This window comes from Cryptomeria japonica, chromosome 2 (genome assembly GCF_030272615.1).
Source record: "Cryptomeria japonica chromosome 2, Sugi_1.0, whole genome shotgun sequence".
In the NCBI taxonomy this organism is placed as follows: Eukaryota; Viridiplantae; Streptophyta; class Pinopsida; order Cupressales; family Cupressaceae; genus Cryptomeria; species Cryptomeria japonica.
Window position 1 is genome coordinate 227,855,394 of NC_081406.1, and position 21,588 is coordinate 227,876,981.

Here is a 21,588-nt window from a genome sequence, read left to right on the forward strand (position 1 = left end):
AATGTTAAATAAACATGTGTGTATATGAAAATTGTAATTTTTTTCAATGTTTAGAAATTTAACATGTACAAATGTAATATTTTCAATGTTTATTTAACAAAATTTGATTTGTTTAAATGTTTAGAATATATTTTTAAAGAATATTTGTACAATGATTCATCTTGTTTCTAACATATGTATATGAGTTCTTGTTTTTTAATTTTATTTAATGTATGCACACATGCAGATTCATATATATATATATATATATATTCATACATTTGAGATCATGGCTTCTAGTGGTTCTGATCATCATTCTTCCAAGTAGAGTGTGCATCCTGATCCTCAATAGACCCCACATAGGTCTGTAACTCCTGGCAGTACTCCGGAGGATAGGGAGAGTGTTCGTACATAAACTATTGTCAGATTGTAGGCCGCTCTAGCAAAGCTAGAGCGGACTTTGCAAAACACTCTTGTTCTTCCCAATAGAGAAAAGTTAGTTTCCATTCGAGATGATCTTATGCATATGATTGACCTTGTCCAATCATACAACCCATATGATGACCATCATATTGATCACTTTTATGCCTCTTTATCCTGCACTGTCTTTGACATTATTAAATGTAGACAAGTAGATAGGGATGTATCCTCTACGAATGTCAAAACCATGTTCCCCTTTTACATGGATATGAGAGTCGTTAGAGGTTATCAAGTCACTAGGTGCAAGGATGATCTTGTCGCACTGTTCATATACCCGAGATGGTTGGCAACACATCATATGTGGCCGCAAAAGGATGAGCTGCCATAGTATTTCTGCAAACAATTGTTTGTAGAATTTCACCTAGGTTATGATGTTGACTACATTGATTTTCCACAGCATGCTCACCATGGTAAGGGGAGATTCAGAGACAAATTTAGACACCCTAATCTACCACAACCCCCTAGTAAGAGGGAAATGGTGGGTCAAAGCCTTTTGGTTCTTCCAAAAAGTTTGGATTTTGCCACAGGTGGCGTAGGAGATATTGCAGCTGAGGACATGTGAGTCGACATGTATTCTAGCATAGCCACCATTGTGACTCAGTTTGATGAATTGACCTCTGATCGCGTTGGTAGATATATGCTGCATTATCATACCACACTTACTATTGATCCTTCAGATCCATTTTATGATCCTTATATTCGTCATGAGCAACCATCGCCTGAAGAGATTGCATAGTTACCTGAGGATCATCTGCGAGAGATGAGCTCCTTTTTAGTGAGTGATCTTGTTGATTCATATCAGGATTTTTCTACAGTACTTGGTATCCCACCTCAGGAGATTCTAGAGTTCATTAGACGAGTACTCCAGAGACCCTCCACTAGTAGCAGCCATGGAGGTGCAGATGTAGGGCCAGGTGGTAGTTCGAGGCAAGAGGATATTTTGATACCTCCTACAGCTCCTCCGCAATAGACATGTGTTGATCCTACACCTCCTGAGACTAGAGTTGATCGTACACCACAGACACTAGGAGTTCAAAGAGGAGGTTTTTCATCTCTTCTTATGGATGAGGGTATTGATCCTGATGTAGTGTCATTGCACTCTTCTAAGATATCTGGCATCAGGCGTGCATTCGAGGAGAGGAATAAGGTCAGAAACCAAATATAGAATTTGATTTAATTGTATATAAATTACAATTTAGAATGACATATTTAGAATTTAGAATGACATATTTTTTGAATTTAGAATTTAGAATGACATATTTTTTGAATTTTCAATATATTACAGGATATTATGATGGCCGCAAGCTATGGATATTTGCAAGCACCAGGTGATCCTATTCATCAGGATACATAGGTAGATTTATATAAATATATTTAAATTTAAATTCATGTGTGTCTTTTTTTTTCTTTTATATATATATTTAGTAAATAACTGTACATGTACACACATGTTTGTACACTATAATTTTTTAAAATGGAAATTGTGTACAATGTAGGCACCTCGAGCAGGTGATGGATCAGATCAGGGATTGTGTTAGGACATGATATAGAGATATATTGTTCTACATGCTCACTTGATATATTGTAGTACCCTTGCCCTAATCAATTTCTAATCTCGGTTTGACCTTGGTTAGTTTATCATGTTATAATGTTATAGTCAGATGTTTTGATTTTTGTGCATACCTGTTAATGTGGTTTTCACACCAATTCGTATGCAATTTTATTAGTTCTCCTATTTCGTGTTATTAATCTCGGGCTAACACTTTCATTAAGTATATATATGTATGCATGTATGACTCTTGGTTGCAGGAGATTTCAGGTATAGTACCGCATGGGCACGAGGTTCATCTCCGCCTGGATTCGCAGGTTTGAGTGTACCTCTTTGATCATTAGATTTTGGATTAGGTGGTCGCAAGACCCTCGTTTGACCATAGTCGTGCTCAAGTGAGCGTCGTCAGTTGTCGTCGGTATTCCCTTTGGTTGGGTATGCAGGTTGTCTATCTGTTTGGCTTTCTTGGGTTGCGTGTTTTGTGTGTGGTTAAATTAAGTATTTAATCCTTAGTATTTTAATTTGATTTTATGTGTGTTTATGCATTAGTATTTTGGGGACTAAATTAAATAGGTTCCTTTTTATGTGAATAATCGTTAATTAGAATTGCTCAATTCAGGTTGACAGCAAGTTCAATTAAATGGTTAATTTTAAATAATGAATATTTTCAGTTATGCTTTCAAAATGAAAGATTTAAATTTATTCGAAATAGAAATGATTTAATTTCTTTGGCATTTTGGAAATAGAAAGGGTAAATTCAATTATTTGAGAAAATCAATTTTAATTTGAAAAGAAAGTCTAATATATTGATTTGTTGAAAAGAATGAATTTGGAGATTTTATTTTAAATAAAAATATTTTAAATCCAAAAATAAATTTTTGGTCAAACTTTTCCCCGTTTAACCTAGGTTTTGAAAATAATTTGGGAGGATTATATTTTTGGAGAGTATTTTGAAAAATATTTTTGGAGAATGAAATTTTGGGGATTTTTGCAAAAGAAAGGATTTTTGGAGCTTGCAAGTTGGGCTCTCCTTCAATCTTGCCAGGATTGCTGAATCAGGTAGGTCTCTAGTTTATTTCTTGGGTTCTTGCTTAAAGAAATTGTTTTTGGTGTTTTTGTAGAAATCTGGTTGTACAGATTAAAAATCTTATGTATTTGGGAAATGAAGGAGTTGTAGTTTGAATTTTTGAATCTAAAACCCTCCTTGCTTCCTTTCCAAACCTCCATATGTCATTTTTGCTTGAACAAATTGGTTTTCAAAAATAAAAAATAGAACAAATTTTGGGGGTTTGGCTGTTCTTGATGAATTTTTGTTTAAACTCCATTGAAGGTTTCCTGATTAAGTTTTAAACTGAAATTTAGTTTGGGGTTTAGTAGATTTGTTGTTTAAATATGTATAAATCAATCTTATTTTGCCAATATGGTGTTTGATTGAAAGAAATTTCCCTTTCCTAGATTTGGTTATTCTGAAAATGTAAATTTTAGAAAACCCAAGGTTTTCTAGAAAAATTATTTTAAGTCTCTATTGAGACTATGATTTTTACTGTGAATTTATTATTTTAACAGTAAAAAGATAAAATTTAAAAATAAATTAATAAAGCAAACCCCACGTGGCAGGGAAAACCCCCACCATGTGGGGAGGTAGCACGCTACCAGGGGTAGCGGCTACTACCAATTGGTAGCAGCGCTACCAATGGTAGCGGACTACTGTTACCAATGGTAGCGTGAGCTACCAAGGGAGCCATGTGGACGGGTACCCCCCCTTTCCTTTTTGCAAATTGTATTTTTTTTTTATATATTTTTTTTCTTGCAAAAAATATATATAATAATTTAATATTATAATAATAGTTAATTTTAAATAAAGTTTTAATTATGATTAAATTTGTTCATTAATTAATAATTTATGATTAATTTGTTATTAATTATTTGTATAATGGTAAATATACATTAATTAATATTCAAATTTCATTTTGTTATTAATGCATATGTTTCTAATTAAATACTTGATTTGTTAATTTTGTTATTAATTATTAATTGGTTATATTTTATTAATCACAGATTAATAAATATATATTAATTAATATTTAATTTGGGTATTTTTCTATATGTGCGTAAGGAAGTAATTTGTGGATTTGGGAAATGTTTGCCTATTTTTGGTTCCTTTAAATGTATATTTCCTTAGTCGGAAAAGTGTAACTTGGTTCTGGAAAGATGAACTTGGAGAAATTATTTTTGAACCAGTATGACAATGATGTTTTATTTGAAGATTAAATATCATATTTAGACGGTTAATGTTTATTTAATTATATTCATGTGAATTTGGTTTAAAAACTCGTATTGAAGTATTTATGTTATGTTATGATGCATACGAACTTAGTGAGTTAGAAAACCAAGAATGACCTATATCTAGATGAGGTAGATAGTTGCAATCAAACTTAGATCTTTTAGAAAACTTGATCGACTTTTAACGTTTAAATCAATATGGAAAAAGATTGTCTCTACCGGTTATTGCATATGCAAGTTTAAATTTTTGTATTCGCTTTTGCTTAAGTAATGGTAAGACTTTGATTTGATGATTGGATCCTGTCATATGTTTGATTTGGGGTACATGTTTTTGTCCTCGATCTCAAGTTTGACTATTGTCTTGTGATGGTGTTATAACTGGTCATGTCCTTTATGCGGGTGTCGAGTGTTGATTCGTGGTTGACCATAGCTGGTCAGGTCTCTAGTTAGAGTACCGTTAGTCAGTGCACCTCGTATGAGGTCGTGTTTGACCAAATGGTTGTTCCCTCCATTTTGAACTCTGTTTGCTTAACCTTGTGTATTCCTGGGCTTAGGAGTTCATTGAGTATGGTCTAGTGTCATATGGGAAAGTGGCTTTCGATTGGGGCCTGCACCCAAAGTGGTTGCTGGGTAACCCATCGAAAGTGTGTCTAATAAGTGATAACCTAATAACATATTAGAGTGTTAGTTAATCAATCACTAAGTAAGATAATTGTGCCTCACACATGGGATGAGTGCTAACATAGACTTGACATGCTATGAGAAGGCCTGAAATGGAAAACCATCATTCTTGTCTTCATGAAAGGATGTGTGGGTCCACATAAGGCTTGGATGGGCCGGAGGTTCAGAATAGGTTGCCAGGGTAACCTAGTGGATGGGGCCGAAACCTATGAAGACCTGCCATGGTAACCATTCCAGATTATGTGATGACACGTGTCCCTTATGCTCGCTAGTGTGTTGTTGTGTTGTCTCGATAGGAGCACTATTGTGGAGTCATCCTATTGCTTATGCCCTTGTGAGAACTCGATATCATGCTAGACCATGGGCTGCAATGACTTAGTTTTGCGGATGCTCCAGTGGACCTTTGTATTTCCTTCTATTATGTTCAGTTGGATCCTTTCCTATTCAGGGATCATTTATGTATTTATTTGACCGATGTGGTTGTATGTATTTTGGTTATGTTCACCTTGATGGCAGGATTGTAAATGATGCGACCATATGTATTCTTCCCTATTATTTAATGATCAGAGGGGTCTTGCAGTTGAACAGACCCGGAGATGTATCCCTTTAGGGATGAACTTCGATATCAATTTGGTGTTATGTGATGCTTATGTCTTTTTTAGTTATAGCATGTATGAATGGCATTATGTTAGGATGTATAAAATGGATTAGATGAAATTAATCTTAAATGCATGTATGCAGACATCTTTTTAATGCAGTAATTTGGATCATGAAAGAATGTAGATTAGAATAATGGAATATATTCAACTATTGATAATGAAATTAAGTATGCATGGAAAGAACTCATTAGTTTATGACGAAATTAAAGTGTGTTATAAAATTTAGATGCATGACTTATATTTTAATGAAAAGTTTGAACGAAGGGTATGGTTAAATCTTATTGGATGAACCCTATCATATTACCTATACTTTTTACGTCAATGGATGAACCTTATCATGTGATCTATATTTTTTATCTTCTGAAAGAAATTTATCCTTTGTTTAAGTATTATCTTCTCATTAAGTTTATCAGCTTAATTGAATTCTTTAGCGTGAGTTGAGTTAAATGTGGAATTAAGTAATCTCGTTGGGAAACTCTTTAGGTGTTAATTGAAGTCTTCCACTATGTAATCTAAATTTGATATCTCATTGTATCACTATGTTGTGTTTAATTAAAAAAAATAAAATTATTTGCACTCTATTCTTATGTTTTAGTTTAATCCCTTCAGGGTTTCCTAGTGGGGCATTACATATATTCCATATATATTTGTAGATCTGACATTTCTGTTACACATGTTGTGGATATTTGTCTAGATACATTGTGGACATTTCAGTCATTTTTATGTACTTTTGTAGACTTATTTTAGACATTATATCTAGACATTTCATGTGTTACATGTTTATATAGATACATTTCATTTGTTACACACATTTATTTCAAGTTTATAAATCATGTTTTACGTAGGGTTTAAATTATGCCAATGATATCATCTCAAAAGCTTATGTAAATTTGTGTCTATTTTCTATTACATATGCATGCATGATGTGTGTTCTTAATAATCTTTCTTTTTCACCAATAGATTAGGAATTTCGACATAAAACTCTATTTTTTAACATGGTGTAGTAAATTAATGAAAATAGTTTTCCTTGAGATTCAATATAATGACAAAGAGACTTTATATGTAATGTTTTAATACATTGGAAACTAGACACAATTAATTATTTAGCATTACAAATTTTTTAACATTATATTACCAATCTAGCAATGTACATAAAAGCATACTTCTAGAGGAAATATTCACTTGAAAAAACATACTTGACAAAGATCCAATACTTAACATTCTTGAAATGTCAATGAAAAATCAAAATGTATTTTCTAAATCAAGTAATATAAATAATCACTAATAAATATGAATAATGCAATTATGACTAGTTCTTTGTTCTTAATCAAGAAAAAATCTTGAGTTTAAAACTACAAAAAAATGTACATAATTTCTTAATCAAGAAATATAAATAATTACTAATAATCTAATTCAAGTAATATAAATAATCAATAATAATCTAATGTAACAAAGAAAGGAATTTACATGTGTGTGAACTCATAGAAAATCATATAACAATGTATATATAATTTAGTATGTGTACTTAATATAAGGGGATCTAAAGTTAGGACCTATTAGGATGTCATAAGGGGATGTATAACATAAAAGAATACATATAAAAGATTTTCAACCAAGCATGCATAACAATTTATATAATTTAGCATACTTAACATATCGAGATCTAAAATTAGGAACTATTAGGATGCCTTAAGAGGATGTCTTAAGGGGATGTATAACATAAAAGAATACATTTAAAAGCTTTTCAACCAAGCATGCATAACAATCTATATAATTTATCATGCTCAACATAAGGGGATCTAAAGTTAGGACCTATTAGGATGTCTTAAGGGGATGTCCAAAGCGCATGTCTAAAGGGGATGTATAACATGTAAAAGCATGTACATGTAATTGAAGAATACATAAAAGCATTTCAACCAAGCATGCATAACAATATATGAAAACCATTGTTCACCATGTCAAAAAATAATAACTAGACATGATCCAATATTAAAAAATCATCTCTAAGTTTTAATATGGTCCATATATATATATATATATCTAGTCCCAGTTCAAATTAAACATGAGTTCAAACTCTAGTTCAAACATAAAAGTATGAGCTACAAAAACAAGTTAGATAGCCTAAGTTAGCTCCTGATACATATAGTCTGGATCTTCTCTATCTTCTATTATCTCCAAAAAAAATTCATTTTCTTCAAAAGGTAACCTCCAGTTTTGGTTGCCATGTCCTTTTTTTGGCAATGTCTCAAATTGCAGCTTTGTCGCTATAACCAAGTGACTGTAATGTAGAACTAGTTTTCCAAGCATGTATTCAATAAATTAAACAGCATTTTTGTCTATCTTAGTTTGGTGATAATAGGTTCCTTCTATAAAAACTGAACCAATTGGATATGATTGTCCATCACCATCTTCAGTTACTTTTGGCAATATGAATTTTGCTTTTGTGCATCTTAGTAGATAATAATCTACACCTTCCACATTGTCAAGATCCGCAATCACAACAAAAATATCACCTATGTATGTACATCCAGATAACACCATATAAATTTAAAACAAAAGTAAGATGTAGATAAAATTTTAACATCACTGTGATCTAAATTAAAACTAAATAAAAGAACATGTATGCACACAAGCACCTGTAACGACTAAATCAGAAACACGTTCGTAATGAATTGAATATATAGGATCATGAATGTCTATGCCATTTTCATCATCTTCATAAGGAGGCATTATGATTAACTCTTTCATATCCCATTGTGAGACATATCCATTTGCAATATTCTCACATTGACTCATTGGATTGTCCTCAACATAGTTAGTACACAAGCATGATTTTTCTCTTACTTGAATCAATGGAGGCTTGTGGTGTCCTGTAGTCATTACTTGATGTAAACTTCTAATACCAACAATTGTTTGACGATTGTAAGGATTAGATCGATCAATACCTATAAAAAATATGAAATGAAATTTGCACATTTTTAGATCAACGACTTTAGGATAAAAGTGAAATGCAGCTGATGAAATTTTTTAAGAATTCTTGAGAACAAAAATATTTCACCTTTCACTTCCCCAAAATAATGTTTGTTGTATGGCATGTCCCGACGAGAAAAATGACTTTGACACCATTCAACAATTTTGTTTGAATTCTCTATGCTATTACCTACATAAATGAACTTAGAGATGTTGTTATGTGCACTTCTTTTTAAATGAAATTATATTAAGAAATAGATACAAACAAATTGAAAATAAAATTAACAGTACTTGCAAGTTCATGTTGGCGAAGCGCACACTTCACACATGCTTCTGCTCCATCGTGCTCTCCTTTTCCATATCCACTTTCAAAGAAGTTCCACCAAAACTTAACATCGTGTCTAGCATGTTGCATGGATAGCCAATTAAAGGCTTTTGCAGATTTAAATTGTCTTGCTCCATAAAGTTGTATGCCATGTACATGTACAATTGAACATTTAAATAAAATTTATCAAATTGAAATAAAATACAAATTGACATATAAATAAAAATGAATTGAAACTTATGTACTCACCTGCACAACCATCCGACCAAATCCAGTGTTGTGAAACATTTATCTCATGATATGCAAGATCTTCAAAAAACATTGCAAAACAATGAGCTACATAGCTCCTATCATGACCCTTATCATCGCTGCTATAGAAATGAACCTCCTTGATGATAATGCGCATTTGGATTAGTACAATTTTCTACCCCATCTAGATCAAATTGTGCATGTCTATAGGTCACTTGCACAAATATTGCAACTTGATCAGAATGATAATATTGAGATTGAATCTATGATTGAGGGGAAAATGTATAGTTCTCAGAGAAATCTACAATTGAAAGAATATAACCAGGTGGAAAACAATTTTTGGAATCACGAAATTGTTTAGCTTGCCATCGTGCACCATGACAATGTTGGATATGTGGATAAATCATAGTATGAAATTTGTTCATAAATTCAAGGTAGGGCAATTCACTCTCCTTCAATGCATTTTTTTTGGATTCATCTCTTGTCTTAGTTCGATATGTCTCATATTGAAATCTCTTCCACAAAACTGGCATTGAAACATCAATATTCTCAATTTGTAATGGAATTTTTTGCAAATGTCCACAATCAATGCATGTACTTTTTATACACTGTACATTGAAGTCATCTAAATATTCTGATTTATCACATAAAATTGATTTCACAAATTGTGTCGTACTTCCAGGGATGATCATATCTGGATTAAGTATTGTCATAGATTTTTTATATGACTCTAAGTATAGATGAAACTCAACATGATTTCAACAACAAGTTTAATGTACCTTATTTATGTGTACAAATCAAGGGTCCAACCTCTCAAACATTCTCTGACATATTTTCACATCTGAAAATTCTTCCTTGAATGCTTCAAATAGTTCACTTTATGTTGTATCTACCAAATGTTTAGGATGTGAAATATTCATACTGGTCTCTTCATCTTTCATCTATATAGTGTCCCTTCTATTGGACGAAACACGGGAGTGGCTGGTCCAATATTCAATGACCAATCTTCTTACATCTTAAAAAAAAAATTCTTTTCAAGGAAGTCTACAAATATTTACCCAATTCATTTCAATGTTTTCATCTAACATATTTCTCCTCCTAATATATCTTTGAATAGTTTTTCTAGATATATTCAGTAATTCATAAATTGCTTTAACTTGTCTTTTATGTGTCAACCTCTTACTAGAAATCGTACTCATCAACGCTCTACGTCCATCACTTGAATCAACTCCTCAACTCGTGGTATTAATAAGGTTCAATGCATCTTGCAATTTTTCAACTATTGTTTCTTTTACATGACCTCCTGAGCTTTTCCTATTATCAACACCCAACAACTCCAAAACAAGAGTCATTTCTCTTTTCCTGAATAACTTGGCAAATAGTTGTGCTCTCCCAACCACAAAGTTATTTTCAAAATGTTCCTCCCACATGTTTCTGTAATGCAATTTAATTGTGCTTTCAGGTACCATCTGTTCAATTGAGTCAGGTAGGGGCACTACACATATTTTAATAAAAACACTATGACCAAAAGTGGATTAACAATTTCTTTTCTTCCATGGAACAATTGGATCATCATTAATAAGAAAAACACACTAACAAACTAATTATGATGTTGCAAGCGACAAAAATCACACACAATGATTACGTATGGAAAACATGTAGATGATTAATTAGATGGAGTTGTTTTCATCTCAATCCTCTAAGGCATTTCACTGAACTATGTTGTGCAACTATAAAGAAGTATTAATGAAAAGAGCTGTGTAAAAATATACTAGTTCATAATAGAATGTGTTCTTTTATAACAAATTCAAACTTATATGAAATTTAATCCAAACCCTTATCTCAAAATATATTCCAAATATCCTCTTTAAAAATAGGTGACTTGCCATCTTTTCTTCTCTACCATTTGAGCATCCCTAGCTAATAATTATTCAAACATAGTCCTTTGATTTTGAGGCTCTATTCCAATAGCATGTCAACAAACATTTTTTTTTAAAATATGTTAGAAAATTCTTTAAAATTTATAATATATTTTTATATAAATTACAATTGACATAACCATTACACCTTCATTACATTCTTGATATAAAATTGCCATGTTATGAACCAAAGTAAATAGAACCTTAAAAATATGAAGCGAAATTGATGACTCAAAGAAAAATCATCAACATAAGATGAAAATTAGATTTCAAAATTGTATACACAAAAAAACTTATTCTATACATAAAGATATTATAAATTAAATTCACCCATTTTCTATACACATTTCAAATTGTATTCTTAATATTAATTTACGTTTATCTTTTATCAACTTAAAAACTCTTACACCTCCTTTGCCTCCTATAGATACAAGTATTAAGAAACAAATACGATGTGATGGATGGGTGGACGTTACATCACTCTAAAAGTGGTAGTGTACTCATAAAATGAAGCTCAGAGAATAATGGCATATAATAAAAGCATTCACGTTAATAATGGTGTTCATATTCGTTCGGAGACGTGTTGATAGGAAGATTGCCTTGGAAGATCTTCCATGGGCTGCGAATCCCTTTCGACATCTGTGGTTTGTTGCCATTTACCACACATACTCGAAGAAGTGACCCAAATTTATAACCACGTAATCTCAGCATTGAAGGCGCCAATTAAAGATACTGAGAAGAAGTGACACAGCCATTAATTACTGGAGCCATTAATCTCTTTAATTTGTGGGCAAACAGATGCGTTGATTATTTGCATTTAAAGCCATCCTCTCAACGTAATCTGCTCTCACTTGGTTTTTCCAGTATTGCAAAGAATTTTCGCTGTTGTCAATTCAAGCAAGATTGTCTTCGTTGTTTATAACAAAATTGTTACCTTCCTGCAGTTAAAATGGCAGTCCAAAGCACCGAAGCCATGAATGTACGCTTTCTGATAAATACTAAAACTCGACGTATCGTATATGCCGAGGCAAAGGAGTTTGTTGATTTTCTGTTTAGTTTTCTTTCCATGCCCCTCGGTTATGTCCTCAAATTACTCTGTGAATCTCAATCCAATAGAAAAATTGGCTCTGTATCCAATCTTTACGACAGCATGGAAATACTGCCGTCTCAGTTTATGAGTACGGATAAATCCCAGTTGCTCGACCCTAAATTTGTAACTTCCTATTCTAATAACTCTCTGAGGATTGAAGGTGGAAAATACTACGTTTGCAGTTCAAACATGAGTTACAGCAGCAGCACAACTCACAATATCAGCACGAGGAACACAGATATATGTGTCTGCGGAAATCGAATTAATTGTCTCGTTCAGCTGCGGCAGAATACCAATACCACCACCGGAAGCAGCAGCCAAACTGGAGGGGAAGGGAGTAGCGGATATGTGAAAGAAATGCTTATATTTATAATAACTGACGACTTGAAGATAAAAGGAAGTTCAACTATCACCAGTATAACGTTACTCAATCAACTCAATGTTAAAGACTTAACAGAACTTGAGGAGCGGACTGCGGTTGTTGATAGCAACAAGGTGAGAAGTTTTAGTTCTATTTCATTATTTAGTTGCAACAACGTTAGAAGTTTGTATTTCAATTTTTTTGGGCAAATTTCTTGTCGGAATTTATTTTGTAAAGTGTAAACGTTTATTTTCAGGCACTGAAGATTTTAGAGGCATCTTTGGTTTCCACAACTGTTTTGAACGATGTTTTTGGAGCCGAGTTTTCTCTGCGAGGCAAGGTAAACGAGATTAAGCATTTCCTAATTTAGAGAGATGTTCTGGTCGCTAAGAACTTTTTGGGATAATATTTTGACTGTAATTTTTTTATCTTGTGTTGCAGGCGTCCATCCAAAAATGAGCCAATTAATGTCATCATACCAATATTGTAGAAATTCAGAGTACATCATCATGTTTGAAAAAAGATTCAATGGGATTTTGTAAGCCAGCCATTACGAATAATCTATGTGATACTTGAAAAAAAGTAATTTGGATTATCTTTGGGAGCATAAGATTGAAAGTTAGCTACTACCTATACAGCTTATTTTCTCCGATGGTGTAGTAGTGTGGTGACTTCAGGAAATTAAGTAATTCATATGATAAAGCTTACGTATTTTCATATAGTGACTGTTAGGAAAGGAATTAATATGATAATAATTATGTATTTCTATATGACTCCTAGGAAAGGAAGTAATATGATATAAATAAATTTTGTGTTTTCATATGGGGACTCGTAGAAAAGGAACTAGTATGATAAATATTATGTATTTTCTTTCTACAGGTCTTCTCTTTTGTCTTGTTATTGTTGGTCTATTTAATTATTGAGATTTTAAAGTAATTACTAAATTGTTAGTATATTTTGCAGCTGAATTTTTTTCTAAATTTATTTATATGTAATGTATAATCTGCTTGCTTCTGAAAGAAATCAGAAATTCTAAGTTGAATTACAATAGAAATGAAAATGGTAAGAATAGTTTTTATTTGAATAAAATGAAATAATATTAATATGTCTATTGTCATGAATATCTGTATTGGTTTTATTTGTTTTTTAACAAATGAAACATATGATAATAAATGTCTGTGTTTATTGGAAAGATTAAATCGTCACTAAACCATTTTAAGATGCTGCTAAGCCATTATTAATTGCTGGTTATTTCAGCACCACATCACATCTTACGGCTGTACAACACTATCAAATCTACATATGAAAAATCTAGTGTGAGTAAAAGAATCTTCTAGCTTCGAAAGCTCGATATTTTTTTGATCAACTTTTCATTATTATGAATAGATTGAAGCTGTGGTAGTAGGGAGATTGGTTTTAATTTGTCTCATTAATAAAACAAATTGTGTTTATCTTGAAAATTCTGCCCATTCTTCAAGATTGGCATGGTAGACAGCAACACAAATTGGGCAGAATCTCTGGTTAGTCACTTGCCATGGTTTCAGTGAGTATTTATTTTGGTATTCAGTATGAGGACAGTTCATTTTTTACTATATTATATTTCAGCATTCATCCAAAAAACAATCTTCTCCTATTACCCTAAATAGCGTCCAATTGAGCCAGCACAGCAGCTTTTAAAAATCAAGATCTTATCAACGTCATTAATTGTCGAGTTGTGTGCTTATATTGGAGAAGACTGGCTTATCAAGAGTCTTAACAAGAGTAATAATCTTAACAAGAGTCTTGTACTTCGATGGGTGTAGTAACTTTAAACGAGTGTAAAAGAACATTTGGATTTGTTTGTAATTGCATTCGAAGAATGTTACCAGTTGTACGGTCTTCTCTGTGAATGCTGGATGTTGCAGCATTCATAATTTAAGTCCCTTTCATAAGCAATTTCAGTGGCATAGTTATCGGTAGGCTGCAGCCAATCTGCTTCGAACGCCTCTTTATTTCTAGAAAAAAGGCCCGTGAGGGGACAAAGTCTGTTTGGATCAAGCAACCGACCCCTAAACCAAGTTATTTGGTTGTCAAATCCACATTCCAAGTAACCATAGATCACCTTTAAATTATCATGAATTTCTTCTTAACAAATCATAAAAATAAGCTATAAGAATTATGATAATTAAAATTTTCAATTTTTAATGGTTAAATATAGTAGTGGACGTTTTATTAAAAACTCTATATTGATTTTCTATTCTAATGGCAGAGGATGGATTCACTGATGTGACATTAAATTGTGATAATAGATTCAATAGATGTTACAATAAGTGCTATCGATATTGTGTCCACTCAACTAGGCATTGCTATCGATATTGTGTCCACTCAACTAGGCATTTAATCTTATTATCGTTATTGCCATTATAAATTGCTGCAGTTTTTAAGAGAATCAAGAATTACATTTCTCAATCTTTTTTTTAACCAATTGTGCTTGCATAATAGAATGATTGGAATTATCTTAAAAAATTGATAGAATTGCCGAAAATTTCGTTTATATAAATTAGCATTAAATGGCTATTAGAATGGATAAATTGTAAATTATCTTAGACTATTTAATATGAATTTTCTAAAGATCCATCACGTTCTCATTTTCATGTACTACATTTTTATTTCAAGTGAGGATAAAAATTATGTCCATAAATTATTGGACTTGTTCCTTTCAATATTATACATTATTTACTCCTAAGCTCTGTTTTACAATTTTTTTTGTCGATGACTTGAATTTCAACTTGAAATTGATGGGCTATTACATATTTTGTTTTGAGAGAAGCTATGCTTGTCTACATTGTGAATATATATATTTTCTATTCGTGGTTGGACCTTGGTGCACCAAAAAAAATTCGAGGGTATAAATGATGCAGATTTGTATAAAGTTGTGTCACATCTTGTGTTTATATATAACCATATTTATTTTAATCATTACATTTATTGATGAACACATTCCCTTTTCCTTGATATATTGATAAATGGTGTAATCTATACAAACCTAGATCGTTAGCTACATACACACGTCTTGATGCATTTATCTTAATTCTCTTCCTAATGTTTACAGACATAATTACCCTAACCTAATTGCATTTATTTATGCTCATATACCCTTGCACATATGTCCCCACTTAAACCTAGCCCTTTTTTTTAATCCTTGGTCATGTCCATATAAGCAAGTTCAACCTTGAACCTACATTCTTGACCCTCATAAATTCAAATTTATGTCTAGCTTGTTGCACCCAAACGTTTTCTATTTAAGTAATAATAACGTGTATGCTAAATGATATGATTTATTGCTATGTCCTTGTATTGTTAGAGATTTAATGTATTCATTCTATAATAATTTATTAATTCAAAAACAATTCACATATCATTTGCATTATAGCACTTCAAAATTGATACACCAAGAAAAATTTAATATTTAAATACATTTTTAAGAGCACTTTATAATTGCATACATATTTTGTAGGTTGACCTATAGATATGTTCATTGTGACATAACAATATCTCTACAAAGATATTTTTTAATACCACCTATATATAGATCACTTAAGAGAGTTTCTCACCAAACAATGCATTAAGGAAGGTCAAGTTGATAGCCATAACATAAAAATAGGGGTGGAAGATTGATCCCCAAATGAGAAATAGATTAACACAAACATGAGAAATTCTAATGTCATAGAAATCATGCTTTCAAGTCAAAGCTAGAGAATAGTTCATAATACTTACCTATTAGAACTCATTCTTATATCAATGAACTAGGTACATTTATTTTTCATTTTTATATTTAATTGTAATATCCAAAATATTAATCATCCAAATTTGTTGTCATAAGACCTAGGATTGAGCTTCTGTTTATTTGTATGTATTCAATTGTCTACGTTATGTTATATTTCAAGAAAGTGTATTTTAAGCAAACTTTCCCAATCATAGATTCCCTAGTTATCATAAAGTTGATTTATGTAACTTGTCATTTAATAATGTTCATGGGATCATTTTAGTTATCCTATGTGTCATTCTAGAGGATATGAGTCATCTCTCATTAATTAATATTTAATTTAGGAATTTATCATTATGCATCATGCATTTATTATTTACAGTATCAAGCATAGTTGTATTCTTACCTCATCATGTTGCCTATATAATCAAGGCTCATTTATAAATTATGTGCTATCTTTTCCAGGTGAATTCAATTTCATTGTTCATGCAAGCTTGTGTTCAAACATTCTCGTGGTTGATATCTTTTTTATTGATCCTTGAATTTTGCAGCTTCATGATGGGTTCTTTATTATTAAAATAGAAACAATATGAATAAATAAAAATATGTATTTGAAGAAACTATTGTAGATAGTAAACCCTATTTAACTATGAACTAGTTAGGATATAACCACATTCATACCGACAATTTCTAGATTTGATTCAACTTTTTCATCTTTTTGTCTCATTGATGTATCTTTCTTTTAGGGTTTGGGTTTTTTTTACATTTCCTATCCAACACCTACCTTATTGACTTGTAGATTAGCTTTACTTTTTCACTTGTTTATAAGTTCAATTGAAATTTGATTCTTTAATTATGAGGTATATTCTCATGGATATTGTTTACTCTTTTGTCACCAAATTTGCTACTTCTATCACTACATAATATGGCAACATATTTCTTGTGATCTATGATGGTGACTTATCCATGTATGTAGTTGATACACATAGAAATCTCAACTGACATCATATTGTATCTAAATCATGTGATGGATTTTCTTCTAATATATAGATCCTCCTTCATGCTCTTCTCTTTATAAATATTTACTTGGAGCAAGGGCATACCCACAATAGTGAGTCCCAATATTGGGACATTACATTTATCTATTTAGATGTAGGTGAAATACAGTAAACAATTTTTTTCAAAGTTGAGTAAAAAAATACCTTCATTTGAAAGTATAAAATATGGAAAACTTTTGAGAAAAGGTAATTTTCATAAATATTAAATATTATATTACTTTAAAGGTCCCTTTCTACTGATTTTATGAATATTACCATAAAAGGAATAAAAGGGGACCTTTGAACAAATGTCTATTTATTCATTTTATTGAAATTACCTTTGCTTGAAGGTTTTTCTTTTACATTTTTTGGTGGAAGTGAATTTTTTTTTAAGGAACTTCAAATGAAGGTGTTATTTCCACCTTAGGCATCAAATGTTTCTCAAAAAAAATTTACAACTTTGGGTTGGACCAAGAGATGTAATGAATATGAAAAGATAATTTGTAGGTTCATAATAAGATTTCCAACTTGTATGCTTTTGAATATATTTGGTTTGTGTAATGGTGGAAAATGTGACCCCACAAAGGGAAAAAGAATGTTCCCTTGAGTCCAAGGGGTTGAGCTTAACTGGTTAAAACACTGGGTTCTCATTGTAGAGACCCAAGTTCAATTCCCAATAGGGACATCTAAAGTGGAATTCTAAGTTGTGACTCTTGGCCTTCAATAGGATGGGGAAGGTCTTGGGGTCAATCTAATCAAACATAATAATAATAATTCAAAGATATGTAATGGGGATGAGCCCCCCTACTGTGTCCCCACTGGTTCATAGCTCCAGTCAAAAGCTATTTAAGCTTCAGCCTGTTAGGGTTTCTATCAGATCCGAAGCAAATATGAACTAACAATTATATGCAAATTTAAATACAAAAGATAAAGAAATAAAATAGGACACAGATAGCATAGAGATTTAATGTGGTTCACCCAGAATGGGTTATGTCCACCATACAAAGCCGTCCAATCTTTCTTATTATCCAACAAAAACAGTACATCAAACTTACAATGCCTTAAGCATTCTAGCCACTTATAACATGTGTTTTTAGGGCAACAAACAAAGTCATCCTTTTTAGGGTTTTATTACAATGTCGATTTTCATCAACAAAAAAAATGGCAAAATTTTTTTTCTCGGGGGCTACTGCCCCCGAACCCCCATACCAGCCTTTGCCCGCTTTGGGGACTACCGCCCCCAAACCCCCGCAGCAGGCTTCACCCACTTTCCCAAGGCCCGGCTCAGCCCTGGACCCCAACAAGAATACGTGCTGAGTGTACAGTACTTTGCTGATCAGTTGCCACATATGAACAATCTCCCACTTGGAGACTGATCAGGCTCCACACCAAACAATCTCCCACTTGGAGACTGATACTGGATGACACCACTGTACTTGCAACATCTGGTGGATAAATCACTAGGACTCGACTGGTATAAATTCACAATTATCAATCAAGAAGACTAATAGAAACTGATGAAGAAATAAGCTTCTCCTATGGAACTACCTTCGTGAACATATCGGCAAGATTCTCACTTGTGTGAATCTTCTCAAGCCTTAACTGACCCTCTTCCAAAACAGTCCAGATGAAGTGGTACCTGAGCTGAATGTGCTTTGTCCTTGAGTGAAAAGCAGAGTTCTTCGCAAGATGAATGGCACTCTGACTATCAGTATACAATGGGCTATCCTCTTGTGTCTGACCCAATTCCTCCAGAAAACATTACAACCAAATCATCTCCTTGCTGGCTTCTATAGCAGCAACATACTCAGCTTCAGTGGTTGAAAGTGTAACAACCTTTTGTAGCCTATAAATCCAACTGACTACAGTTCCCCCTTTAGTAAAAACATACCCTGTAGTACTCCTCCATAAATCAATATCACCCGCCACATCAAAGTCAACAAATCCACTCAGAGCAACATTAGATCCTTTGAAACATAATGCCTTCATAGTAGTTCCTTTCAAATACCAAAGAATCCATTTCATAGCATTCCAATGTTCCATACCCAGATTACTCATAAACCTGCTCACAACTCCCACTGCATGTGCAATGTTTGGCCTTGTGCATACCATTGCATACATCAGACTACCAACAACTAATAAATATAGGATGTTAGACATTTTATTTACCTCTTCCTGTGCCTTTGGACACATCTCCTTAGTCAATTTGAAATGACTAGCCAAAGGTGTACTAACTGCTTTTGCATCCTACATGTTAAATCTTTTGAACACCTTCTTTATATACTCACTTTGGGACAAATTCAAGGTTCTATTTTTCCTGTTCTATGTAATCCTCATACCGAGAATTTGCTTAGCTGCACCCAAATCCTTCATAGCAAATGACCTGCCTAATTTCTGTTTAAGATCATTTATATGTTGCATGTTAGACCCAGCAACAAGCATGTCATCAACATAAAGCAACATGATAATATAACTGCCATTATCAAATCTCTTAAAATATACACAATGATTAGAATGACATCTATGATAACCATGTTCATCCAAGAAACTATCAAATTTTAAATACCTTTGTCGGGGTGCTTGCTTTAGGCCATACAGACTTTTCTTCAACCTGCACACCAAGTTCTCCTTACCTTTGATCTCATATCCCTGTGGTTGCAACATGTAAATTTCCTCCTCCAAATCTCCATGGAGAAAAGCTGTTTTGACATCTAATTGTTCAAGATGTAAATCATCTGCAGCCACAAGACTAAGTACCGTTCTAATTGAAGTCATTTTTACAACTGGAGAAAATATTTCATCATAATCTATACCCTTTTTCTGTGCAAAACCTTTTACCACAAGTCTGGCCTTATATCTTTTCTGACCTCCTTCCTCCTCCTTCAACCGATAAACCCATTTGTTAGGCAAGGCTATTTTTTCTGCAGGTAAAGGGACGAAGTCCCAAGTCTTATTTTTCATCAAGGAGTCCATCTCCTCTTTCATGCCTAGCTCCCACTGTTGTTTGGCATCCACCTGCATTGCTTCTTCATATTCTTCTAGTTCACTAGAATTAGTTAATAAACTAGAATACAAAGAAGGAGAAAATCTTTCAGGGGGTCTACTTGACCTCGTAGAACGTCTAACACTTGCAGGAGTTTGTGGGACAATCTGATGTTGTTGAGCATCAGGTACCTGTGGCATTTCATTTTCAGGAATCTCATCCAACACCACATATTCTTGTTTGTCTTGTTCATGCTTCTTTTCCTGCATCTCTTCTTTATACATAACCTTCTCATTGAATATAACATCTCTACTTCTAATTATTTTCTTATTTTCAAAATCCCATAACCGATAGCCATATTCATCTATCCCATATCCAATGAAGGTACATTTCTGAGATTTAGCATCAAGCTTGGTTCTGTTTTCTTTATCAACATGGACAAAAGCTTCACAACCAAAAGTTTTTAGAAAAGAATAATTTACCTTTTTACCAATCCATGCCTCCTTTGGAATACCACCATCCAAAGGGGTTGAAGGTCCTCTATTTATCAAATAGACAACAGTATGTACAACATCTGCCCAAAAATGTAAGGGCAATCTAGCATGCAATCTCATGCTCCTCGCGCATTCCATGATAGTCCTATTCATTCTCTCTGACACACCATTTTTCTGTGGAGTTCCTGGAACTGTCTTTTTCTTTCGAATCCCATTTAAGGAGCAGTAATATTCAAATGCTTTGCTGCAATACTCACCTCCATTATCCAATCTGAGACACTTCAACTTTTTTCCTATCTCATTCTCAACCAAAGCTTTCCATTTCTTAAAAGTTTCAAAAACATCTGATTTTTGTATTAGGAAATATACCCATGTTTTTCTGGTTGAGTCATCAATAAAAATAACATAATAAAAAGATCCACCAAGAGATGATACCTAAGCCGGTCCCCATACATCTGAATGTACAAGCTCTAACTTCTCACTCTTCTTCTCTTTCCCAACCTTGAGAAATCTGACTCTTTTCTGTTTACCATAAACACAGTTTTTACAAAACTCTAAATCAATCTTCTTTAGTCCTGGCAATAGATTTTTAGAGTGAAGGGTTTTCATCCCTTTCTCACTCATGTGTCCAAGCCTATGGTGCCACATTATCGAATTTGTTCTTGCAACATCTATTGTTGTTGTCCTTGCAGTAACTTTATCTGTAGCACCTAGGGTAGAGTAAGTGTTACCTGTACACAGATATAATGTGCCTACCTTCGCACCTTTAGCTCTTACTAATGAT

At 32.8% G+C, this 21,588-nt stretch overlaps 1 protein-coding gene across 1 annotated transcript; it reads left to right on the forward strand.

Moving 5' to 3' along the window:
• The first annotated feature begins 1,519 nt into the window (after positions 1-1,519).
• On the forward strand, positions 1,520-13,004 carry LOC131046279 (uncharacterized). Its single transcript, XM_059214022.1, has 6 exons — positions 1,520-1,606; positions 1,745-1,787; positions 2,269-2,325; positions 12,039-12,679; positions 12,802-12,885; positions 12,987-13,004. The coding sequence occupies exons 1-6, from the start codon at positions 1,520-1,522 to the stop codon at positions 13,002-13,004; spliced, it is 930 nt and encodes a 309-aa protein (XP_059070005.1).
• Positions 13,005-21,588: the final 8,584 nt, after the last annotated feature.